The sequence below is a fragment of the Choloepus didactylus genome, chromosome 6, assembly GCF_015220235.1.
Source record: "Choloepus didactylus isolate mChoDid1 chromosome 6, mChoDid1.pri, whole genome shotgun sequence".
Taxonomy (NCBI): domain Eukaryota; kingdom Metazoa; phylum Chordata; class Mammalia; order Pilosa; family Megalonychidae; genus Choloepus; species Choloepus didactylus.
In genome coordinates this window covers 115,530,926-115,556,156 of record NC_051312.1, presented here as the reverse complement: position 1 = coordinate 115,556,156, position 25,231 = coordinate 115,530,926, and the positions used below count along the sequence as shown (strand labels likewise).

The 25,231-nt window shown below is 35.3% G+C and overlaps 1 protein-coding gene across 1 annotated transcript in view; it reads right to left on the bottom strand.

Annotated features, from left to right (window-relative positions):
- CNTN5 (contactin 5) overlaps positions 1–25,231 on the bottom strand; it is a 1,285,703-nt gene that overhangs the window by 330,831 nt on the left and 929,641 nt on the right. The window contains exon 10 of the mRNA XM_037841191.1: positions 17,985–18,188. Within this exon, the coding sequence (XP_037697119.1) occupies positions 17,985–18,188 (204 nt within the window). The remainder of the gene's footprint in view (positions 1–17,984; positions 18,189–25,231) is intronic.

Here is a 25,231-nt window from a genome sequence, read left to right as displayed (position 1 = left end):
ATTCTCTCAAAGTTCCTTTTGGTTAAACAAAAGCCAAAGGCAAAAGGATCTGTGGTAGTGATGGAAGAGAAGTAGAGCAGCTATTTATACATATGAATCATTTGCAAATTGGCCATCTGTAAGATTTGTACTACACGTATTTAATCATCACCACATTAGGATGACAGCAAAATATCTCTTTATGTTGACCTTTTTGTTTTTTAAATCAGTGAGTGATGAAAATATTCTTTAAGATTCTGGATTTGGCACATTTTTCAGTTTCTTTATATTTCATAACTAAAAAAAATTAAACTGACATTTTAAAAGAAAACCAAATTTTAAGGAAAAAAGTATTTAGTAATATTAAATAGTTCTACTAATTATTAAGAAAATTAGGCTATGTGATCTCCAGAGAGAGATTCTGACAGATAATCACCACACTATGTAGTACGCAACCTTACATTCTCTATAGATAAATTCTGTCATTCCCAAAGATCAGCATAACCCCAATTTTACTTATATGAGTTACTCCTTATACTCTAATTTCATAAGTTTGATGGATTCTCTTTTTTTTTGTCAAACTGAGAAAAAATTCTTCACATCTATTCTAGTGAAATTGCTAAGCAGCTTACACTGCTTCTGTGACAGGCATGATACTCATATTGAGCATCATCTCTAGCCATGTTCTTTAAATATGAAGTTGATCCAAGATCCTTGAGCATTGATTGAAAACAAGGGATGCAGCATGAGACAATGGAAAGAACACTCAGCTGTGAGTCAGGGCTCTATTTTAAGCTCTCCCACTATCTACAACCTCTGGGGAGTCTAGATTAAGCAAAGTTAACTGAGCACCATGGCCTAAAGGCTAGAACTATAAGCTTTGGAGTCAGACAAACATAGGTAAGAGGATGAGCTCATCATCTATTTTTAGCTGTATGATTTTGGACAGGCTACTTAACCCGCCTAAATCCCAGTTTCTTTAACTATAAAGGGAAGATAAGCTCAAAATGCTATTTTGTTGTGAGGACTAATGAGAGAATGTATGAAATGCTTTTAGTACACTGACTGGTACATAGGGAAAAGGTTAATCATTATTAAGTCTTCCACTTATGAAGCTGATATATCTCCTCCACAGCATTGAAAGGCAAAGGTTATAAAATAGTAAGATGAATCAGTGAGTTTTAAAATATTTTGAATAATGGCAAGATTACATTGGTATAAGTGAATTGCCTCCCAGTATGTCTACTTTGAAGAACACAATACTCATTTCAATACACGAGTTTCAGTTCCCTTGTTAAAAAAAAAAAAAACATAGCTTGTTATTTTATAATGAATTGGCAAAATATTTCATTGGGGTGATCTGTGGAAGAAACACTTCTAAATATTACAAATTACTTTCCAGAATAAGAGGTTTTAGAATCCTTAATATCCTGGATATGATTCTTAGCACTGAATAATAAAAGTGATCACAAAATAATAAATTTAATATCCTTGCAGGATAAGGGAAAGCTTAAAATATCCAACATAGAGTTACTCAATTTTAAACAAATTAACTGAGACAAAATGTGAGAATTAGTTCAGGAGAAAAAAATGGAAGGAAATAATTTAAAATGATTCATAGGGAGCCTTGAGGTTATTTTTAAATACCTTACTGGAAGCTCAGAGAAAAACCAGGTAGATCATATTAATAATAGCAGTACAAGGCATGATAAGGAAAAATGGCAAACCAAGAAAAATGGGCACCCTATTAATACTGGAAAGATTGTATAAATAAAATAAAAACAGCAACCATCACATATGGCAATGATGTTTATGAAGAAATCTTTTCAAAAAAAGATTAATCTAGTTTCAATAACTATCTTATGAGGAGCTTTAAAATGATTAAATACATTTAAAATATTTCAAAGACAACTGACCAATTGCAGAATTACAAGGACCACTTGATAGTCACTATAAAGTCATGATAAAAAAGGAGAATCTAAGAGTCAAAAGATGCTTCTATTGTGCCTGAACAAAATACTATACTTAGAAGATTTGAACTTCCATTTATGAAGAAAAGCTATGTCAGCTATTTCATTAGAATGTTTTCTTACTGTGATAAAATAAAAATGTCAGAAGTACCGTTACCAAAGTGCACATAAAAATTTTCAGTGATGCTTATTAAAAATATATATCATTAATTTCCATTTTGGACATAATGAATTGGAATATCAGGGGCAAGATCCAGGAATCTGTATTTTTCACAAGGTGATCCCCAACAGGATTCTGTTGTAGCCTTTCCCCACACTTTGTTTGGAAAGCCTGTTGTGTTTAAAAGTGTGAACAGGTATGTAATATTAACCAAAACAAACACACTTGTCAAGTAATGATTAATGCAGGGGTTCTCAAATTGTACTGAATATATGAAGTATCTGGAACGTGACTGTGAAAAATGCAGATTTCCGGGATTTAGAGGGTGAGGACAACTTGAGTACAGATCACTGACTGCCTCTTTCTCCCTAACCTCTCTGAAGAAATTCCACCACCAGGATGGCCATGCTAATGCAGTCCAGATGGTGCATTTGAAGACCCAGGTCCTCCTGATGTTTCCAGGGAGAGAGGAGGCCTAGGACTTTGTTCTCTTGGGAAATTCCTGAAGGATTCAGCCTACAGAAGCTGATAAACACTCTTAGAGACACTCTACTGTCTATTAGCTGAGTGCTGTTCTGGGAGAGCCTGATGACTCACCGAACTGGAGAGGAAATGGTCTTGGGAAGTGAGAAAGAATTTGGACTGAATTATGCCTAGTCCACACAGTTAGGGGAGGAATGCTGCTACACATTCCCTGTGTCTCTACAGAGAGGTGCTTTTTTGGTGATTTGTTTACCACATATTTCTGGGGCTTAAAAATGCTGATTTCTAAACCCAGCTCTGGATATGACTGGGCACATCTTAATATGGCCCAATACTTCCATTTTTATAGGCACCCAAGATTATTCTGAGGCAAGTTTTGGGCTCATTCTACTAAATGCTGGCTTATTCGATATAATTTATATAATCAAAACAATAGTTCAAACAGCCCAATTATAAAATGGGCAAAAGACAAGAAAAGGTATTTTCTAAAGAGGAAATATAAATGGCCAAAAAAACACATGAAAAATATGTTCATCTTCACTAGCTATTAGGGAAATGCAAATCAAAACCACAATGAGATACTACCTCACACTGATAAGAATGGCTGCCATTAAACAAACAGAAAACAATAAATGCTGAAGGGAATGTGGAGAAATTGGAACTCTTTTTCATTGCAGGTGGGAATGGATAATGGTATAGCCGCAGTAGAAGACAGTTTGGCAGTTTCTCAGAAAACTAGATATTGAATTACCCTACAATCCAGCAATTCCACTTCTCGGTATATACCCAGAAGTGACATGAACAGACATTTGTACACCAATGTTCAGAGCAGCATTGTTTACAATTGCCAAGAGATGGAAATAATCCAAGTGTCCTTCAACAGATGAGTGGATAAATAAAATGTGATATATACATATGATGGAATACTATGCAGCAGTAAGAAGGAATGAGGTCCTGAAACATACGACAGCTTAGATGAACCTTGAAGATAAAATGTTGAGTGAAATAAGTCAGACAGAAAAAGAGAGGTATTGTATGTTACCACTTCTATAAACTTTCTGAACAATGTAAAATCAAGGTCTTATAGTAGAATATTGGGGACCTAGTGATAGACAGAAGCTGGTGAGGGGGAATGATAATCTAATATGTTCAGATGTGTTAATGATGGTGAATTCAAAGATGTGGGAATGGATACAGGAGATGATTGTTAATGGGATTGTAAGTATCAGAGCTGTGTTGAAGGTGAATAGGAATGAAAGGGGTTGTTTAAAGGCATGTTTCCCACAGATCAGCACCACAAATACAGATAGGTGCTTGCATGATATACTTCTAAGGTATGACGCTAGCACAGAGAGTTGAAAACAGAAAGTGATGAGGATTGTACAACTAAGTGAGGATAATGTGAGATATAGATGAATTATCGTGGACATAACATATGCTATGTGAACTTAGGAACCCCTTACTTTATAACTCAAGCCCTTGATCTTGAGGCTTGCTCAGGTGGAACTTATGGTTATAAAGGAGAGGCTAAGCCCACCTATAATTATGCCTAGGAGTCACCATCAGAGAAACTCATTTGTTACTCAAACGTGAACATTCTCTCTCTAAGCCTAACTCTGCAAATAAATCAATCACCGCCCACCCCCACCCTGATGTGGGACAGGACCCCCCAGATAAATGAGCCTTCCTGTCAATGTGGGACACAGATTCCAGAAATGAGACTGACCCTGGCATCAAGGGATTAAGAATGCCTTTTTGACCAAAAGGGGGAAAAGAAAGACAACAGAATAGGGTTTCAGTGGCTAAGAGAATTCAAATAGAGTCAAGAGGCTGTCCTGGAGGTTACTACTATGTAAGCTTCACCTAGATATGCCAAATGACTACAATATGATAAGCCGAAGTCAACAATAGTCCTGAAAACCTTAATGAATACCCAGACCCTTATCTGAGACTATAAAAGTTTCACTCACTTTTATTTTTCAGAAACATAAATCCTTCAGAGAACTTCTATGCCAGCTAAGTCCCAAAACCCAGAGGCAATAGCCTCTTCAAGAGTTTCAACCAGATGTGCCCCCTTTTCTCATAAAGTTGACATGCCTTATCAACATGAACAAGTTAGGGTGGTCACTGCTAGACATCCCTGAAGATCGATAAAGTGATTACACTAGAGGAAGGGACAGAAACAGAGAAGATGGAATTTAACAAAGTATTTTGAATACTGAATTTCTATATAATTTTCTTTTTCTTAGTTGCTAGGGTATTAGAATAGCTAGAAAGAAAAATTGAAATGACAGAACTGTAACCCAGAGCATCCTTTAAAATGTGTTCTATAGCTAATCATTATATTGTAATTTGAAAGCTATCACTTTTTTTGTATATATGTTATATTTCACAATAAGGAAATAACTGAAACTATGGTACTAGAATTCATAACAACTTTGGAAATTTCCTATATAACTACTTAAGTTATACTTTGAAAGACATTTTTTTTTGTATATATGTTACATTTCACAATAAGGAAAACTGAAACTATGGAACTGTAAGCCATAATATTTTTTGAAATTGGCTCTCTAACTACTTGTTAAATTGCACTTGGAAAGGTATCACTTCTATGTATATATGTTATATGCTACAATAAAAAAAGAGAATAAAATCCAAAGTATACATATGATATGACAAATTTCATTCCTGTTTACTGTAACTTGCTGTTTGAGCTTAGGGAATTCACTCAGAATTGGAGCTAGGAGTTAAGAACACAGAGAACAGGAACAAAAGCAATGGAATCAGAAAATTCTGAAGCAGTTTGGAAGGGAGAATGAAGGCTACCGATGGCATATCAAAGCTCCTCCCAAGGCTACCACACAAATCCCATTTCACTTCTATCAAAACATCAATTCTAGATAGAGGAGTATGAATTCACACAGTAAGTGACAATAAACACCACAGTAAACAGCACTAGTCTAGGGAAGTATTTCCTAACTACAATGACTCACACACTAGTGAAATGCAGTGGGAAGAGTGTCATAAACACTGTGCTAGTAGCTAACTTTAACTAAAGCTTACCACGTAGCAGGTATTCTTTTAAGTGCTTTGCATGTATTAACGTATTTAATGCACAACATGTGAGACAATGTTATCTCCTTGCTATCCCCCTGTCAGATAAATAAACTGAAGCACAGACAGGTGAAGTTATCTTATTGAAGGTTAAATATGTGGTAAATCAAACCCAAGTTTGTGACTGATAACCTAGACAAAATTAATGATAATAGATTCAAGTATGAATCTCTGCAATGATGTGGCTCTCATGAATTTGCTTTTCTGTAGGCTTTCCTGATTGGTGGGAAAGGAGGCAGTGACAACCAATTTTCTAGCATTATACCTGCAGCTTCTCTTCTCTGCTACCACCTAAAATGTAGCAATACTTTGCAGAGTGAGTTTTGAATAGGAATGCTGTTCATCTTATGTGAATTGTAGAAAAATGTTGTTTGAAGGCACTGATCAGGGCAAACGGTAAGAGTGCTGATATTAGGAATGGAAAGAAGGGGATGGATGAGAATGACATTGCAGATGTGGAATTCACAGGGCTTGCTGAACCTACTGAATATGTGAGCATGGGATTAGGATACTAGGTAACCCAGAACTACTTATATTGAATGAGTAGGAGAAAGGTGAGGTCAATAGCAACACGAATGTCAGCTAGTGAAGTTAGTTTATAGGAATATTCTAAATTGGAAACCAAGAAATGGAAGTGCCCACTAAAGAAAAGTATTAATAAATATAGATGAGGATTAGAAGTACAATCTTAAAGGAACATCTACATTTAGGAATAAAACCTCCTTAAATCCTTTTGGGAACAAAGCCAAATGTAAACAAATAAGAAAAACAGGTAGATCGATACACAGAAAGATAGATAAATTGACTGATTTAGAGGGTACATTGGGAAGACACACTGAAAGGTACAGATGAAAGAGTTCGAGAAAGTATACTACCAAGTAAGTAAAACAAAAGAAAATAACAGGTTTAAACATGGTCTACAAAGAGGTCAAGAATGATGAAGGCTGAGAAAAAGCTGATACTTTTGATTAGCAGATACCTGACTAACTTTGAGAGGTGCGTTGAGGCTCAACAAGGTACCGCAGATTAATAAATGGAGAGATAAAGTGTAGGAGTGAAGACAGTGAGGGTAGTCTCTCAAGAAGTTTGAAAGTAGAAAAGGAAGTCAGATTTACATAACTGAAAATGCATTTTCCACTTTTCCAAAAACAACTCAAAGTTCAAATTGTTTTTTATATTAATAATGATATAGTCACCGTAAAATGCCACTCATCAAAAATTTGCATCCTTTAGGATTTTATTTTCTGAATTACAAATGACAGGTTTCCATGCAAGAAAACAGGAAGGGAGATGGGGGGAATAAGTTAGATATCTAGGAAGCAAATTTATTTCTAAGCACTTACTAAATAATTCTTCAATGTATCTAAGAGTTAATGAAATGATGCACATTATTTTTCTTGAAAAATTTTCTTATCTTCATGGACAGAACTTAAATTGTTTTTATAAGTATATTCTAGCAGAAATTGAATTCTATGAAATGACTGATTGTCAAGGACATCTGAGCAAATTAGAAATTCATTTTATTCAGAAACTATCCAATGGCTTCTTGATATTTTAATTTAATTTGTTTCATATCAATATGAGCTTTCCATAGAGACACAAAGCAAAATAAATAAAAGATTAATAAAAACCAAATAAATTTCTACTTTTCTGTAGAGTTCGACATAAAGCCTTAATATTATTCAGCTTCCTTAGCATAAGTATATCAGAATGCTTCAATAGGAGGGCTCTTGTCACAAGTTTTCCAAGTCTTCTTGAAACTATCCATAAAATGAAAATTCTGAACCAAGTTCAGAAGAAAAAGTCTCCTGGGCTCAAGGTAAGACATATGGTACCCCAAAAGTAGCACTTAGAGGAAAAAATGAAAAAGTTAAGACTATCCAAGGCCATTCTAATTATGATATTCCACTGTGATAAGCAGACTAAGTCAATCATGAAATGAGAGTGATCTTGCTACATCTCATTGTTGACATCAAACCAAATCTTAGGGATTGGAAAGAGAGATCCATTCTGACGGTGCTTTGTATGGGGCAAAGCAAAGAGAGAGGATTGGGGTGGAATGTGGGTACATTTAAATTCATGTTATTACGGATTCAGTGGTGCTGGTATTAGGTGCTGGATTACTAGTGGAGTATAGTTTAATACCAGCACTCCAGGATGGGTGGGGGAGCCTTGATATGTAGCCTTGCTGCTTTCCATGTTGCAAATACTCCCACTATGGCTGATTTCAAGCTACCAACATGGAAAAAAATGTACACCATCAATTTTTGCAAGCAGGAACAAGTCAGTTCCAACATACCACTAGAAAAACATGACCATTTCACAAGAGAAGAAAAAATTAACCCCATATTTCTGTTTGGTCTTTGTGGTAGTTTCATATGGCTGCTAAACAAATTATCACAGATTTGGTGGTTTAAAACTAAATTCATAGTCTCATAGTTCTGGAAGTCAGAAGTCTGAAAATCAGTCTCATGGGGTTGAAATCGAAGTTTCAGTAGGGCTGCCCTCCCTCTGGAGGCCCTAGGGGAGGATGCATTTCCTTGCCTTTTCCAGCTCCTATACCCACATTCCTTAGTTCATGGCCCCTTCCTTCATCTTTGAAGCACATTACTTTAATCACCACTTCCATCATCTCCTCTTCTGTAATCATATCTCCCTCTGCCTCCATTTTATAAGGACACTTACAATCACATTTAGGGCCCACCTAGATAATCCAAGATAATCTCTTCACCTCAAGGTCCTTAATTTAATCACATCTGCAAAGTCCCTTTACCATATCAGGTTAACATTCACAGGTGCTTGCAAATAGGATGGGGACATATTAGGGGGCCATTGTTCAGTCTTCCACAGTCTTCTCGGACATATCATATTTATATTTTTATATTACTCTTAGGATCTCTATTGTTCAGTAGTAAATTAAAGGGGTTGATTCATGGATTATGTAACTAGGTAATTCTGTGCATAATTTCCTTGTAGACAAAATTTTTGCCTGAAAAATAAACATTCCCAAATAAATACGTAAGAATATACATACAGTTTCAGCTGATGACTTTGCCTTGTGATTCACTTTTAAAAGAGGTTGTTTTAGTTTCCTAGGCTGCTCAAATCAAATACCATGAAATGAGTCAAGTTAAACAATGTGAATTTATTTGCTCACTGTTCTGAGGCTGGAAAATGTCCAAATCAAGGCATCACCAAGGCAATCGTCAAAGAGATGCTTTCCTTCCAAAGACCAGCAGCCATGATCCTTGGCTCCTCTGTCACATGGCAAGGCACATGGCAGTGTCTCCTGGTCTCTCCCTTCTCTTTCTGGTTTCACTGATTTCAGCTTCTTGCTTCCATGAGTCACACTCAGTCTCTCTCTCTCTTCATTCTGTTTATAAAGGACTCCAATAATAGGATTAAGACCCATCCTGATTGAGGTGGCCACACCTTAACTCAAGTAGCCTCATGAAAAGTTCCTGTTTACAATGGGTTCTCACCCACAGGGATGGATAAAATTTAAGAATATGTTTTTCTGGGAACATGTTTTCTGTACATGTTCAAACCACCACAGAGGTCATCACTGAACACTGATGTTCATAGTGGCATTAATCAAAATTGTTAAAAGATGGAAGCAACTGATGAACGGATAAACAAAATGTGGTATATACATAAAATGGAGTATTGCTCAGCTGTAAAAAAGAATGAAGTTCTGATATATGTGACAACATGGATGAAATCTGAAAATATCATGTTGCCTGAAATAAGCCAGACACAAAAGTACAAATATTATATGATCTCACTGATATGAAATAATCAGAAAAAGCAAACTTATAGAGTCAGAATCTAGATGATAGGTTACCAGGAGATTTGGGAATAGGGAATGGGAAGTTAAGGATTAAAATGTACAGGGTTCCTATTTGGAACAATGGACATGTTTTGGTAATAGATGGTGGTGATGGTAGCACATTGTGAACATAATTGACAGCACTGAAATATATATCTGAACGTGGTTAAAAGGGGACATGTTAGTTTGTATACATGGCAACAGAATAAAAATTAAAATAAAAATCCATTGAACTGCACTACACAGTGAACCCTAAGTTAAACCACAGATATAGTTAATAATACAATTATAAAAATGTGTTTTCATCAATTGCAAAAATGTTCTACACCAATTCAAGGTGTTAATAATAAAGTGGTATATGCGAAACCTGTATTTTATGCATGATTGTTCTGTAAACCCACAACTTCTCTAAGAAAGGGGGAAAAAATCATATGAGAAAAAAAATTTGATTTGTGTGACCCCAGGGGCTGGCAAGTTCAAATTCTGTTGATCTAGCCAGAATTTCGAAACTCCAATGCAAGTGATGTTGAAGTCTTCATCCTGAATCCTCCAGGGTAAACTGGCTGGCTGGAAATTTCAGCAAGGCTTAATGCTGAATTTGAGACAGAAATTTTTCGTATAACCTCTGAATTCCTCAATTCTGGCTTCTAAGACATCCAACAATTGGAAGAGACTCCTCACATTGCTGAGAGCAATCTCCTTTGTAGAAAGCAGACACAGTCAACTGTTTATTGTTGTAATCAACTGATTATAAATGCAAATCCCATCTACAAAATACCCTCATAGTAAAAATCAGGCCAGTGCTTGACTAAACAGCTGGACACCACAACCTAGCCAAGTTAGCACATGAAATCAACCATCATAGGGAGGAATGGGGAATAACTGCTTAGTATGTACAAGGTTTCTGTTTGCGGTGATGAAAAAGTTTTAGTAATGGATGGTGGTGATGGTAACAAGATATTGGGAATGTAAGTTATACCAGTGAATTGTGCACATAAAATAGATTTAAAAAGAGGGTATTTTTGAATTATGTATATGTTATCACAATAAATAGAGGAGGGGGGAGTGTCAGGGTGAGACTTCCCACCAGACCAAACAGATTATCTATCTCTGTAGCCTTCCGTTTCCCTGCAACCTCTGCTGTGACAATGATGAATCCTCTAGAATGGCCAATCTTTCTGCACATGGTCTGAGTCTCACTTTCTCCAGAAGTTACTTAAATTATTCCTCTCTGTACTGTCCTATCCAACACCAGAGATGAGAAGAGGCTAAAACCCATTTTTTGTTCTATTTTCAACACTATAACACTATGGGGGCTACTACAGCCCCAGGGAAGGGGGCTAGAGAATTCTGCTTCAGTAGGAGGGGGTTCTTGTAGGGGAAGATCTCTTCCTGATTGGAAAAAGGCATTAGCAATCTTGTCCCCTACATAGTGCCTTGTAGAAAGATGTACACAGCTTTGTTAAATCTTCCCAGAGAACTGAACCTATCATTAGAATGCAGTGATCCTCTCTATCATCAGAAATGCCTTTAATGTCTTAAAGTCTATCTTGTATAATATTAGTATAACAATCTCAACTTCCTTTTGGTTAATATTTGCTTGGTATATATTTTTCCAGCCTTTCACTTTAATACTTGGACAGCTTTTAGAGCAGTGCCTAATATGTAGTAATTAAACATAGGCGTTGCTAAAAAAAAAGTTTTTAAAAAATTTTTCAGGATTAGGCTGGGAACTCAAACAAAAGAACAAAATTACCATACATAGAAGACAGAGATAGTGAGCTTCTCAAGGGAGACTAGAAGCAACAGGTTTAGGGGAGAGAGGCAGAGGTGTGTGTTGAGGGAGACACATGGCAACTTATTTAGGAATGAAAGCTTGACAAAGGAAAAATTTGGTTTAAGGGGGTGCTCAATAGATGTTGCTGCATTATGTGGAATGCAAGCACCACATTCATCTGCCTCCAAACCATTAGCAAAAATCTTTATTTCTCATGTTTTTGGAGTTAGATTTGTTTTGTTTTTAATGCACTAATATGTAACATGAGGTATGCATGATATATATGGCCATATCAGGTTCTGTGGAGGATAGTTGCAGACAGAATCTATTTGTCAGTATTTAGTGTAACATCTTCCTTCTTACTAGATTGCCGACTACATGGGCAGGTGTTATACTGATTTTGCCTTTGGTTATATCACCTGGACCTAACAAAATACCTGGCACATAGTAGGTGTGCAGTGCATATTTGTGAATGCATGAGAATATTACTCCGCCATGGCAGTGTCAGGAGATGAAAATCAGATATCATTCATGCACTTCAAATGTCAAATTTCACCATTGCTTTATAATAGCATAGCCTAAAAGTATTTCATGGTATGAGCCCTTACTCCTTTCCACTCTCATCTCTTTGTCTTCCCATTGGATAGTTATCCAAACAGCCAATCGTTTTAGTTATACCACACCAAGTTATACCCAATTGCATAATGCTCTCTCTAGTCTATGATCCTGAACTTAATGGGTCCTCAAGTCTCACTTCTTTACTTCACCTAATGCCAAATTTTCTTCAGAGCTTAACTCAGACATCACCCCCACCAGGAAGTGTTCTCTGATGTGTCATCTGGGTTAGGTGGGCCTTTTAGGGATTACCATAACAACACATGACTATTTATCTATCTTAGCAAGACACTGTAATTATTTTTGTCACTAACTTGTGAGCTACTCAAAAACTGTACATCTATATCTGTTCTATCACAGAACCTACCTTGTAACAGAAGTGAAATATTTACTAAATGAGTAAATTACAGTCTAAATGTATAAAAACATCCTCAATATAAGGGTATTTGATTTTTGAATTTTATATAAATATTAAAATCTAGTTCCTCTTTGTAGGCAAATGTGCTAAGGTTATGAAAATTATCTACATTATCTATGTTTCAGAAATGAGACCGTGGCCAGATTTGTATCCCTGACACTGCAACAGGAATCTCATCTGTGCAGATTGCTACCAGATTCACACATTTGTGACTGAGGGAACTCGGAAATGAAGGGAAGTTAAACTCCTGTGGTGCCATCCTCAGGGAAGGGGAGGAGGAAGCCTGAGGATATATCCTGCAAGGACACATTTCTGAGTGCATTTCATAAGGTTCTGCTCCTGTGACATCAAGCTTCAGCTACCTGTTGAAGTAGTCTTTATGGCAATATAACACCCCTTTTCACTCTTTCAGGGCCGTAAACTCTACAAGCAAATTTTGACTCAGGCTTTGCTTTAGGGGAAGCCAAGCTGAGACAATACATTTTTCAATAGAAAGTATATTAAATAAAATTTTGCTTGTACTTGAAAGGAAAAATTTTGCTTATGCATATCGACTCTATTATTTTTAGAAAGGGCTACACTGTTTTTAGAGAAATGTAGAAGCACACTGTTCTTCAAATGATTTTTACAGCTGACTCTATGGTCATAGCAGATTAAAGAGTTTTTATATTCAAACCCGCAGAGGTGTTTGTTAAGTTTGTAGAAACATCCGTTATAATGCCTGTCTCGGTACTGAGGTTTGAAAACCCAGCAAGAATCTCAGCTGACCATGGTGCAATAAATAGATTCATCTACAATCATACTGTATTTTTATTTCTAGAATAAGTGTTTAATATGTGCCACCTACAAGGGGAAATTCTCAGGAATATGTTCTTATGAACATACTTTTCAATTTATATTTTCTTGGGAGAGATAACAATGATATGAAAGCAGTTCCTGTCTTAAAAATGATTCCATTCTCATCTATGCCTTCCTTTGAGTGCTTTTTTAAAGCTCCCTGTTTTTTTTCTCACATTATCCTGATACGACCTCTTTACTCAGTGAGCTCAGTGATTTTTCATGGTAGCCATTAACTTGGAATTGAATTCAAATGTTAAGTCTGAGAAGCTAGGAGGTTGATGTGGGTTCCCACTGATGATGTGTTTGTATAACCATTTCCCTTCTGACTGGAGGCATGGCTGGATGGGGTGTGTTGAATGTCAGGCCCTGCCGTTACCTGACAGCAGAGGGCTGGTTGTCAGGCTCCAGGTATCCAAACGCCAGAACGAGAAGGCTTTGCTTTATGGTGCCCCCATTCACATTAAAAACGCTAGCTTTTTATAGAAAGTTTATTCAAATTATTAAGAGATGAGTCCTTTGGTCCTTTTGTATAGGAGTAGGGAAGAGATTCTGACATGCCAGTGAAATAGTTGTCCCTCATACAGACCTTCAGTCCCCTGTTGCTAGGGCTCATTTCTTACCTCCACCTATAGCTAACTCTGGCTTCAGAGCTTCTTCAGAATTCCACTGGGCACCTGGTCTTCAACTCTCTCCAAAGAACCCTTAAACTTTACTCCAAGTTTCAGTTTTCTCTACCTTTTTAATCCTTTAACCCACATCCTTTTTTATTCTTCCAAAAATATATCAAAGTTGAGTGATATTTTTACTGATGCCCTTCTTCACCTTCAACATTTGCATATCTTGATAAGGATATCTTCTCGTAGGGTCTCAGAAGGGAGACAGGTAACAAACACATATTCGATTCCATCTTCTTGAACATCCAGTCCACTCCTCCTTGTTGAAACACTCATTGCCCTTGGCTTCTTTGACACTGCACTCTATTGTTTTTCCATTTATCACTCTCGTTTCTCCTTTTCATTATTTTTAGTAGGCTTATTATTTACCATCCCAATGAAATTTACATTTTTCAATGCTTAGTCCTAAGCACACTTTTCTTCACGTTTTATACTCTCTTTATGGGCCATCTTAACCACCCCAGTGGTTTTAATTACCATGTACCTTCTGATGATTCATGTTTATATCTCAATACTGTTACTCAAACTATTATTTTTATAGAAGAATTTTAAAAGAAATTACAACCAAATTGTACCATAATTTTATTAATCTTATTTTTGTTAGTTATTTTCAATTCGAAGTTTTCCCGTATCCTGAAAAACACATCCAAGTAACTGATGTAGACATATCTGGAAAAAGGCTTAAAACCAGGAACATTACAGTATTGAACAATAATTACATAGTAATAATTTGTAAATATCTATTGATTTGCTACTTTTAAGATCAGCATGTGGGAAAGTATACAGGATTTGGTTGTATTTATAGGTGAGAATGCCAAGCAAATATAGCGGACAAAAGAAGGACATCAAAGGGATGTAGAAAGATAGAGGAAATAGCAGGGACAAAATATCTTCATCTTATGAAACAGGAAGTCAATGATTATTTTTAAAAGTTAAAAGAACAACAGAGATTTGAGGACATTAGAAGACTTAGAAAGGGAGGCATCAAAAGAAATTAAAACAAAAGCATAAAAAAGAGGAGGATAGGAGAAAAGAAGAAAATGTCTACTTATAATAGGAATCAACACTTGTCTAAACCTGATTAACCAAGAAGCACAGATATTTTATAGCATTATATAAGAACTACATAAAGAAATAAAATGAGATGAAGTTAAAAAGTTGACTTTAGGGTGTGGGATTTCATGGGAGGGAAGGGTGAATGAAAGTATTTTTCCCATCAGTATTTACATACTATTAGATTCATTTCATATGGATGTATTCCTCTGATTAAAAATTAAAATTAACACACACACATACACAAAGAAAAAAAAAAACACCAAAGAGACAATAACTTTAGATAATTTATAGAAAGAACTGTTAGTTTTCTAACTTCGCTGCTAAAATCCTAAATAAGACTGTCACTGAATCATTTAATTGAAATTTAGTACATGTTTCCCACCTGTTTATATATTTTTAACTTAAATGTTAACTTAAAAATAACAGGTACATTTAACCAATCTGTATTTTATTTCAAGAGTCCTTCACATAGAACTGCTCAAATAAACATTTGCTGAAGAAAATAGATGTTTATAAAAGAAAATAAGTTATTAATGTCAAATGCTGCAATGAATTCAATTAATACAATGACTAATAAACATTTACTACTTTAGTGGTGTCACATTGATTATAAGAGGAATGATGACTAATAGTATAATGATCTGAAAAAGTCAGAGGGAATAAAAAACGATGGTCCAGGATGGAGCCATTGGTTCTAACAGGAGGAAAGTGAGTATCTATTGAAATAGGATGGGGGAAAAATAGTGTGGGAAGAATAGCAGATAGGACTGAATTCTCTTAGGGACAAAATGAGGGAGCTTCAGTTAGATAGCTTATACGTTTTTTGTGAAGTGGTGGTTATGGGGTAGACCAGTTTAAGGAAAGCAGAGAAGTTTCAAACAACCTTTGGGAGAGTTGCAGAGTAACTTTCCATAGAAATTCAGTGGGATTGAGTGACAATAATCCATTTGACAGGGGCGTCATGAGTACTGTTGGTGTAACTTTCTCCAGCAGCTTTCAAATTCCCAAGGTAGTCACAAAGTAAGGGGATAGTTGAGTTCGTTGAGGATTGGGGTTTTGTTATACAAGAGCAACATAATACAGAGGAGCAAGGGAGTTTAAATAAGGGCAAAAGATTATTCTTGAAAAGTTTGTCCATGAAAGATAGAATGCAAAGTTAGGTGATAAATCTGAGTCACAAAATGAAAGAAGTACAAGAAACTGCTACACATGAGTACTGACTTTTTTTTTTTTTTATATTATATCACTTAATACTCACAACCAATTTTTTGGATTTGACTTACACATGCGCTACTCTCCCTTGTGATAGTGCAATGTGGGGAGGAGTTCTATTATATGAAAAGAAGGCATGAGGCTTCCTAAAACTAAGGCACCATCCAAAGGTAAGATATTACATAAAGGAACAGTGTAATAGAACTAACTACTGACTAGGAGCAAAATGTTATGATTTTCAGACCAGGATGTTTTACATTCTTAGGAAATTAATAAGAAAATGCCCAGACATTTTATTTAATGGTTTATGGAGAATCACCTCAAATACAAGCTTATAATGAAATTGTAAAATGCATATTTGTTTTCCATTTTTTTCTCACCTCATAGACATTTCTTACATAATCTTCAAGTTGGAATAATATTCACACTCATAGCTTCACCTATAGTGTGGGATATACAATAATGACTCTAATCTCTTCCTCCAGCCCAGTCCTCTGAGTATTAGCCATACGTATCCAAATGCCTACCACATATTCCCACAGGGATTTACCAGGGACATTCTATCTCATCATATACAAAACTGAATTCCTTGTGTTCACCTACACCTCATTCTATTCATTCTCCTGTATTTTCTCTCCTGGTGAAGAGAACTGTCACCCTTTCAACAAAATATGCCAAATTCTTGAAATTGTTTTATATGCTAGCTGCCTCCTCCAAAGTCCCAGATTTAAGTAACCATCAAACCCTGGTAATTCTACCTCCTTTAGATTCCAGTCATGCTTCCTATTCTCCAACGCTTTGTCCCCTCATCATTTTTTTGGCTGGGTAAATTCAAAAGCCTCAGAATTGGTCTCCCCACCTCCATTCTTGTTTCCCGCCAATTCCTCTATGTCATTACTTAGCTGTGTGACTTTGGCAGGTCACTTGATCTCTCTAATACTGGTTTCCTCACCTTTAAAATGGATATGACATTTGTACTCTCTACCTCATAGATGTTTTTACTGTAATACATATAAACTATGAACTCTAAATACATAAAATGAGAAGCCAAGAAGTAAGCCAAAAACCCGATTTAGATTCTGACTATGCATGACAAACATATATTCTATTAACAAGCATATGATACATAATTTTTTTTAAACTTCACAATCAGTCAAGATTCTCAAGCTCACTTCTTAATAATGCCTTCATTGATTTTATTGCATGACAGAGCAAGCCACATATCATATATCAACTGTAATATAGCACTTGACTTCCTTAATGCAATGCCTAACTCTAAATGTCTATAATTACAAATGAGGTGTTTAAATTTGAAGATATTTTAGATAGATGACAATATCTATAATTACAGAATCATCACTTCTACCTGAAATGCACTTAAAAGTTAAAGTTCCAAATGCTTCTATTATTGGAAAAGTAATAATAACATTTAAAGCTATACCATGAAGTATTAAAAGCTGAACATTAGATTTGAAGGCAGTTAAAATAAAAATGTAATGAAAAGTGAACCCATAAATGCTTGCAATTCATACACATTTGCTATATAGAGCCACTAAAGAGCAAGGAACAGAACTGTGGAGTCTTTATTACAGTTCTGCTTTACAGGTTCTTTCTCCCATTTTGCTATTAGAATAGCATTATGCTGAATATTTCTCATCCATGGATCAACAGCTTCCTAAATCAAAATTTTTATTCTAAGGTATGCATACTCTCAGACTAAAAATGTAGACTTTCCAAATATGGCAACTGCCTTTTGATTTTATTTGTACAGTTCAAATGCTTAGAAAAACACCAATATATATTTAATTTTACACATTTGGTGTGTCTGGCCATTTTAACTTGGACCATGCAACTTACCGTCATTCCGTAGTGTGAGCGGCGTTGGAGGACTAAGTACTCGAGCATTTGTCACTGTGTTTTTCACCAGGCATATATAGCTGCCAACGTCTGATGTTTGGACTTTAGAAATATAAAGGTTGCCTGTCTCCTGGGAAATGAAGCGCCGGCTGTCTTCCGCCACGAAGGAAGGGAACTCGTTAAACACCCAGCTATAGATGATCTCTGAAAATATACAAAATTCAGTTGTTGAAAGATTTCAGATTATTTCAGTGACACACAGAGCTCAAACAACAAAGCCTTTACTAAATGTTAGACATACTGTAAGACCACACAACTATGTAATTCAGTATTTTGTATTAAAAGATAACATTGCAAGGGCTGTGATTCTTAATGATTACAGGAAGATGTGAAATATTTCTTAGGTCTACTTAGCCTTTATTCATTCTCAATTCTAATGTGTACTAGATGCTTGGCAATACAATAACACCAAACATAAAAAGATGAGAGAGGGGATTCTCCATTCTCGAATGTCTAATGAGGAAGATTTATCTAAAACTATGAAACTATGTGGAATAAGGAGATAGAGATATATATCCTCTATTTTAACTAAGGCATGGCAGTGGGGCACTTAAGCAATTGTGTCAGTTAGTGAAAACTTCCTGAAGTAGGAAACACCTGAGCTCCATTTATTTATTCATTTATCCAAGAAATATTAAGAAATTTTGGTTGAAGGTTATTATAATCCAGGCAATGTTCTAATTTAAAAAAAAAAGAAAGAAAAGAAAGAAAGAAAAAAAAGATGAGTGCTTTCATGTCATGGACCTTTCATTCTTTGGGAAGAAACAGAGAATTACAGAAACAAATAAGTATATGCCAAGCAGTGATAAATTCCATGAGGAAAATTAAAGCATGAATGTGACAGGGGTGAGGGGAGTATACAGATTTACATTTTCAAAGATCTCTGTGACTGCTGGATAGGGATAAGAAAGTAAGAGTACAGAGGAATAGTGGGAAGCAGGGTGAGTAATGCCCACTAACCTAGGGAGCTATTTTCAAAACAGTCATGAGAGCTGCACTGAACATTCTAAGGAACAGAGTGGTAAGAGAAGCAGTTAGAGAGGTTGAAGATGAATCCAGATTATCAAAGACTGACCAACATGTGTGTATGTTATATTAAGGAGTTCGGGCTCCATCCTATATGTGGTGTGGTACTGCTGAAGGCTTTTCAGCAAGGGGTTCACACAGTCAGATATGTATGTAAGTAGGTTATCTGGTGATGTGCAGAGGCTGGGCAAGGCTGGGCAAGGGATGAGATCAATGTTGCACACTGTAGATGAGAGTTGAAGAAATGTGAATCAGAATCACGATCATAACGATGAAAAGGATATTGATACAAGGTATGTATCGAAGGTAAGAGAAAAGGAGAGGCAAATAATTCAGGAATACCACTGCATCTCCCTTGGTTGATTGGTATAGCATAAGAACTTCAGATGGAAAAAAAAAAAAATACATAGTTTACGGAACGAGGTAATTGGCTCAAATTGAGTTTGAGGTATGTGATCTCCAGGTGAGGAGGTCCGGCAGGCGGCACTATAAATGTCTGTGGCCAGGAAAAGAAATCTGCCATGAAGGTGAAGTCTGGGAGTTGGCATTATAAGGGTAAAACTGAATCCATAAAAGTAGATGTGATTAAGAGGCAGAGTAGATACAGTGAGAAGATAGTTCTCTGGGAAGCACAAACATCTAAATAAGGATAAGGGAAAAGATATAAAGAGTGAGACAGAGGAAACTGTTGGAGAGATTCAAGAGGAATAAAGAAAGTGCAGTAAGATAGAAGCCAAGGGGCTCAATTATTTCCAGAAGGCTAAATAATGTCAAATAAGGCAAAAAGCCTGACACAAGTGGCAATTAGAAAATCAAGGGATAGCAAACTTCATTATTGGGATGAGGATGGAAGCCAGATTTAATTGAGTTCATGGAAGATGAAGTAGAGGGAATGAGTGCAGGCCAGTGACATTCAAATCTCCTTAGATATTAGAATTACCTATGCTATGGTTGAAAATACAGATTCTAGATATCCGCTTCCCCAGAGTTACGGATTTAGTAGGACAAGTCATCTGAGTGTTTAAACAGCTCAACAGGTGGTTGTAGTGAACAGTATGGCTTGGAAAGCTTGGTTTCAGGCTTTCCTCATTTATAAAGACCTAGCAGAAGTTGTTAAAAATAAGTTCTTGGCTCTTGTTCTATTCTTTACAAATGGGAGGCCCAGCATTTGGTCAGCTTTTCTGGGTGCTCCAGCAGAGGCTTGAAGATTATTCACCAATATGAAGAGTCAATTTTATTAATTTCAAAACTTTATATAGGGATTAATCAACATTGAATAGAAACCCCCCAAATCCATGATCATTTCTATTTAATTTTTTATCTTAATTGAATCTAAAACCAACATAATGTGTCCAGTAAAAGTAAACCATTAATTTTCACAAATTTCTGTTGAAGATGTTGTCATAGGCTAACTCCTGACCAGGATGGACCAGAAACACTTTCACAGACATCAGCTTAGGCAGGTGTATCCAATGAGAGCACCTGATGAAGATCACAGCTGTGATTCCTTCTATCCAACTCCTCTTCATCCCCAGGTGTACGTCACCAAGTTTACTTCTACTTGTGATTACGTTCTCTGAGACTTCCATAGACAGTCCTAACTTGGCTACTTAGAAATGGCTTAAATTGAACATGTATTCAACCTTTTCGTGGGTCAGTTTTTTTCATTCATAAAATGGGAATGATATTAACTACTTCACATGGCTTCAAATGAGACTATAGGTAAGAACTTAACACATAATTAGTGTTAATAAAACGTGGAAAATTCTGAGATTTCCCTCCCCCTTCCCACAATTATGAAATTAGAAGTTCCTTCTCTATTGCTCTATTTAAATATAAAGAAAACAGGTAAAAAGATGAAAAACAACTTTGGAAGAATTATAGATGCTTAAATATTATGTGATCTGTTTTCCACTGAGAATTTCAATGATGAGTCGAACACTGATTCTAAGCAAGATTTAGCCAATTTTTATTACGTTTAGGGTATATGTTATAGTTCTAGCATATGACTGAGAATTTTGATATGTGATATTAATATATTCCATTACATTATACATACACAATAACAAACACTTTCAAATCTTTTAACAAATGTTTTACAAAACACACAATATTTTAAATTTACAATTATTCACTTGGCAGTTTTTAGTCTGCTTGATTTTTTTTTTTTAAGGAAATGTGAGATTTATTAAACTCCTTCATTTCAATTCCATTTCATCATTCATATTTGAAATCCTATCTTCTAAAAATTTTTATTGTGGTAAAATAGGTATAATGAAAAATTAGCCATTTTAACCATTTTAAGTGCATAATTCAGCAGCATTAATTACATTTACATAGTTGCTCAACCATCACCACTGTCTATTTCCAAAACTTTTTCATCATAGTCTGCTTGATATTAATATATATATTAAGAATTCAGTAATAACCTCCATGCAGTTTTATTCAAAGGAAGCTAATAGATAACAATTGAAATGCTTCAGTATTCAGTAATACTACTCATACTATTCACTATACTCTAAATTCAAGGACTGCATTTAACAACATGAATCCTAAATCCTAACTGTTATAATGGCAGTTTCATTTGTGGTTCACACAGCAGTCACAGAGATTTTAATATTTTTGCCATTCTTTTAGAGCAGAATCTTTTGAAGTTTTCTCAATTTTTTGTTTTGTATTGCTTGAAATTATACAGAAAAGAAAGTAATAATTAAATTATAGGCTATGATTCATTCAAATATTTCTGTTACGCTGGTAATATTTGTTGAATTATTGTTCTGTAAAACACTTTCAGAATAAGAAAAAGTTATATATACAAAACTGGCATTTTTCCCCCAGTTTTTACTGATAAATGAGTACTAGGGGACTCAAAATGCTTATTTAGATCTTTAAGTTTTCAGTTTCACATAGAAAAGCATTTCATAATTCCAAAAGGGATAGAAAGTAGAAATGGTAACAAAATAGAAAAGCTGCCAACATGAGTTTGGCTGGATTTTCCACCAATGCCAAAAATGAAAATATTGAACTGATCTAAATATCTTTACTTTTAAGACCAATGTTTAGTTTTTCCTTTAAAGCTTCTCCATTCTGTATTAGCATTTATTTAGTGTCTGTTTCAAACTTCGCATTACTATCAAACAACAAGCAGACCGACTATATTTTTAGTACAATGTCAGTCTGAGGATGATAAAATGATTCATGAGGATAGTAAAATGTAGTTCACTCTGCTGTCATCACCCTTGGTTTCATATACCACTCTGCTCCATACAACTGTGCCTCGCCCTCAGAAATAATTTAATACATGCTAACTTATTAAGTATTAACTTTTATTAATAATTTAAAAAGCATATTGAGAGACTAGTTGGTCAACTGCAATTTTTACATTTTCTAAAATTCCCCTTTAGTAATATGTTTAGCTAAGACAAAAATGTTTTAGAAGTTCTTGGTATGACTCTTCAGTGAATACCCCTCTTTTCGTCAGGAATGACTAGTTTCCGAGATATCCTCCTTATCCTAGGCTGTGGAAGCCTCCACAGAGAAGGCTTTTGCATTTGTCTGTATAGCAAGAGACCCTCTTAAGACCCACCCACCTGTGATCAATTTTTATGTTAAATTCCACTAGTGTGTTCTTTATGCTATGTGGTAAAATATATTTGGCCTACAAACCCACGTGCTGTGTATGTTTGAGGTTTTGGTTTCTCACGGGAGATTTTTTTTACTTCCCTCCTTAGCCAATGGAGTCATTCTAGTTCACTGTGAGTGGAGACCACTGGGGGCTTATCTTAATGCAAAAATTGCTGTGCCAACTCCTCCTTTCAAGCAGGTTCAAAGACTCATCCTTTGTCCTAGCATGAACATTCAATCTCAGGCTCCTGGACTTTTGGGTCTATTTCCATAACTTATGATCAATCCACCTTACTGCCAAGATCTCAACAGAATTAACAGTAGGAACTATGCTCTAGATTTTACCTCCTATTTATTTGTAACAACTGTGGATTTCCTCTATTTTCTTGTAATCTCAGCTCTATACTGAAATTTTCTTTGCTTTATTTTACTCACCATTTCTAAATTTTAGTGGTGAGAAAGGTTCCAGGATGGTTCTATCTATTACCCAAATTTAATGTCTGAGTTTTATGGCTTTGTGCATTGCAGACTTTCAATACAATTGCTTTAATTGATTCGGTGTCGCAAAACAGTACTATCTTCTCTTTGCTGCCTTGAAAAATAAGATGATTACTTAAATAATATATTTTATATCAATAGGGTATAAAAATGAAAGTACTAATACAGGCAATGAGGCTCATTTTTCATAACAGCAGTGTCGTTAGTTAAAAAGGTATGAGAAAGGGGACTACAACTGCATATTGGGTTCCCTGTAGTCCTTGAAAACAATTTCAATGAGTAATCTCTATGAAATTCATTTCAACATTAATATAACTACAAGTTAGGAAATAACTACTGTTCTTTCTAATAATGTGTGCACACATCAGAAGCTTTGGGTCCAAGGCTTTGGAGACAACAAAATGGATATAGCATTTGAAACTTTCACTGACCCAATTAATGATGCAGATTTCCCAGGGAGTCCATTTTCTTTACCCCTGGCAGTAATAAAAATGAAAAATCTAAAAATCAGAAGCTTCTCTATTTTTATGAAATGCTCAATTTCATGGTTTATGGTAAAATTTTTCATTGACACTTAAATGGGCTGTGATTACCAAAATTCCTGATCTTACTGTTTTCTGGTTATTACTGTAATGTGAGATTTAATGTTATATCTGTCAAATAACTATAATTTTTCATTATAAGAATATAACCTTTTAATTTTTTCAAATATTTTAAGTTTTATATTTCCAATTTAATATAATTTGGATTTATTTTTAGTGAATTCTTCTTAGTAGTGTACATGTCATAAGCATTTTAGTATTTACTAATGATATTTTCACAATTCCACTATCCATTGTATTTATTCCCCTACTTTTTTGATGAACTAATTGAAGATATTTGAATAAGGAGACTTTAACATACTGACAGAAGCAATATGGCTTTAAAAATTGGCACACAATTATTTTCTTTTTAGAACTCATAGCTGATGCTACCATTTTGGATTTTTTTTAATTAATGACATCACAAAGGAAAATTGTAAATAATTATCTTATTAATTGTCCATTACTACTGAGTATAAAGGGATTCTATGTGAAATTAGTAGAAAATGTCTTTTTTATATTGCTTATTTCTTACCTTCGTAATGATAGACAATGATACTATTAGCCAGCTATATCAAGTACTCTTGAAAAGTCAGAAACTAAATCGTCCTTCTTCCCCACTATATCCTTAGAAACCAACAAGATGTCTGGTATATCATTACTCAATAAATATTTGATAAGGAAAAGAACAGTTAGGTTAAAATACATACACACACACCCCTATCTAAACTTTAAGAACAAATGAATTTATTCATATGTTAAGCTTCACTGCAAATTTTTGAAGATCTATTATGGTCTTTTATTGACCTTGAAAACAGCAGTTAAAGACTGTTTGCAGTTGGGATAAATATAGACACAGAAATATGTAGGCAATTTTAAGAATCTGTAATGCACTGTCAATGAGCAAGTTAAGAGAAAAGGTCATTTTTACAAAGTTACTATGAAGTATATTTGTGATATACTCTTTTGGGTAAGCCGGATGGAAATCTTGGAGGTAGAAGGAACATCAACCTTTCTTCCAGGTTAATAGTCCCTATAGATGGTCAGTCATAGAGTCTCTGCTTGAGACCCTTTGGTGAACATGTTCACTGTTGAAGAAGCTGATTTAGGCAGCTCTAGCTTTTAGAGGGATCACATATAAAGATCACATTTTTGTTTTGGGCTGCTAGATTTGGGATGGGGGCTGAGATCAAGGCAAGCAGGCACAAATCAACAAGTACTTAGTGATATATTAGGATATGCGAAGCATTTTTTTTAAGGTACTATGGGGATATTAGGTAGGGTTGGGAAAGGAGCTAACTTGAGTATTTACTATGTATCAGATGCTCTACACACCTTTTTTCTCTCTTACTTCTCTCTCACCCACATTACAAGGCAGCTTTCTGAATAAGATCATGGCCTTTGGAATTACAAAGACCAGGGTTTCAGAGATGGCTGCCTGACACATGAGCTATGTGA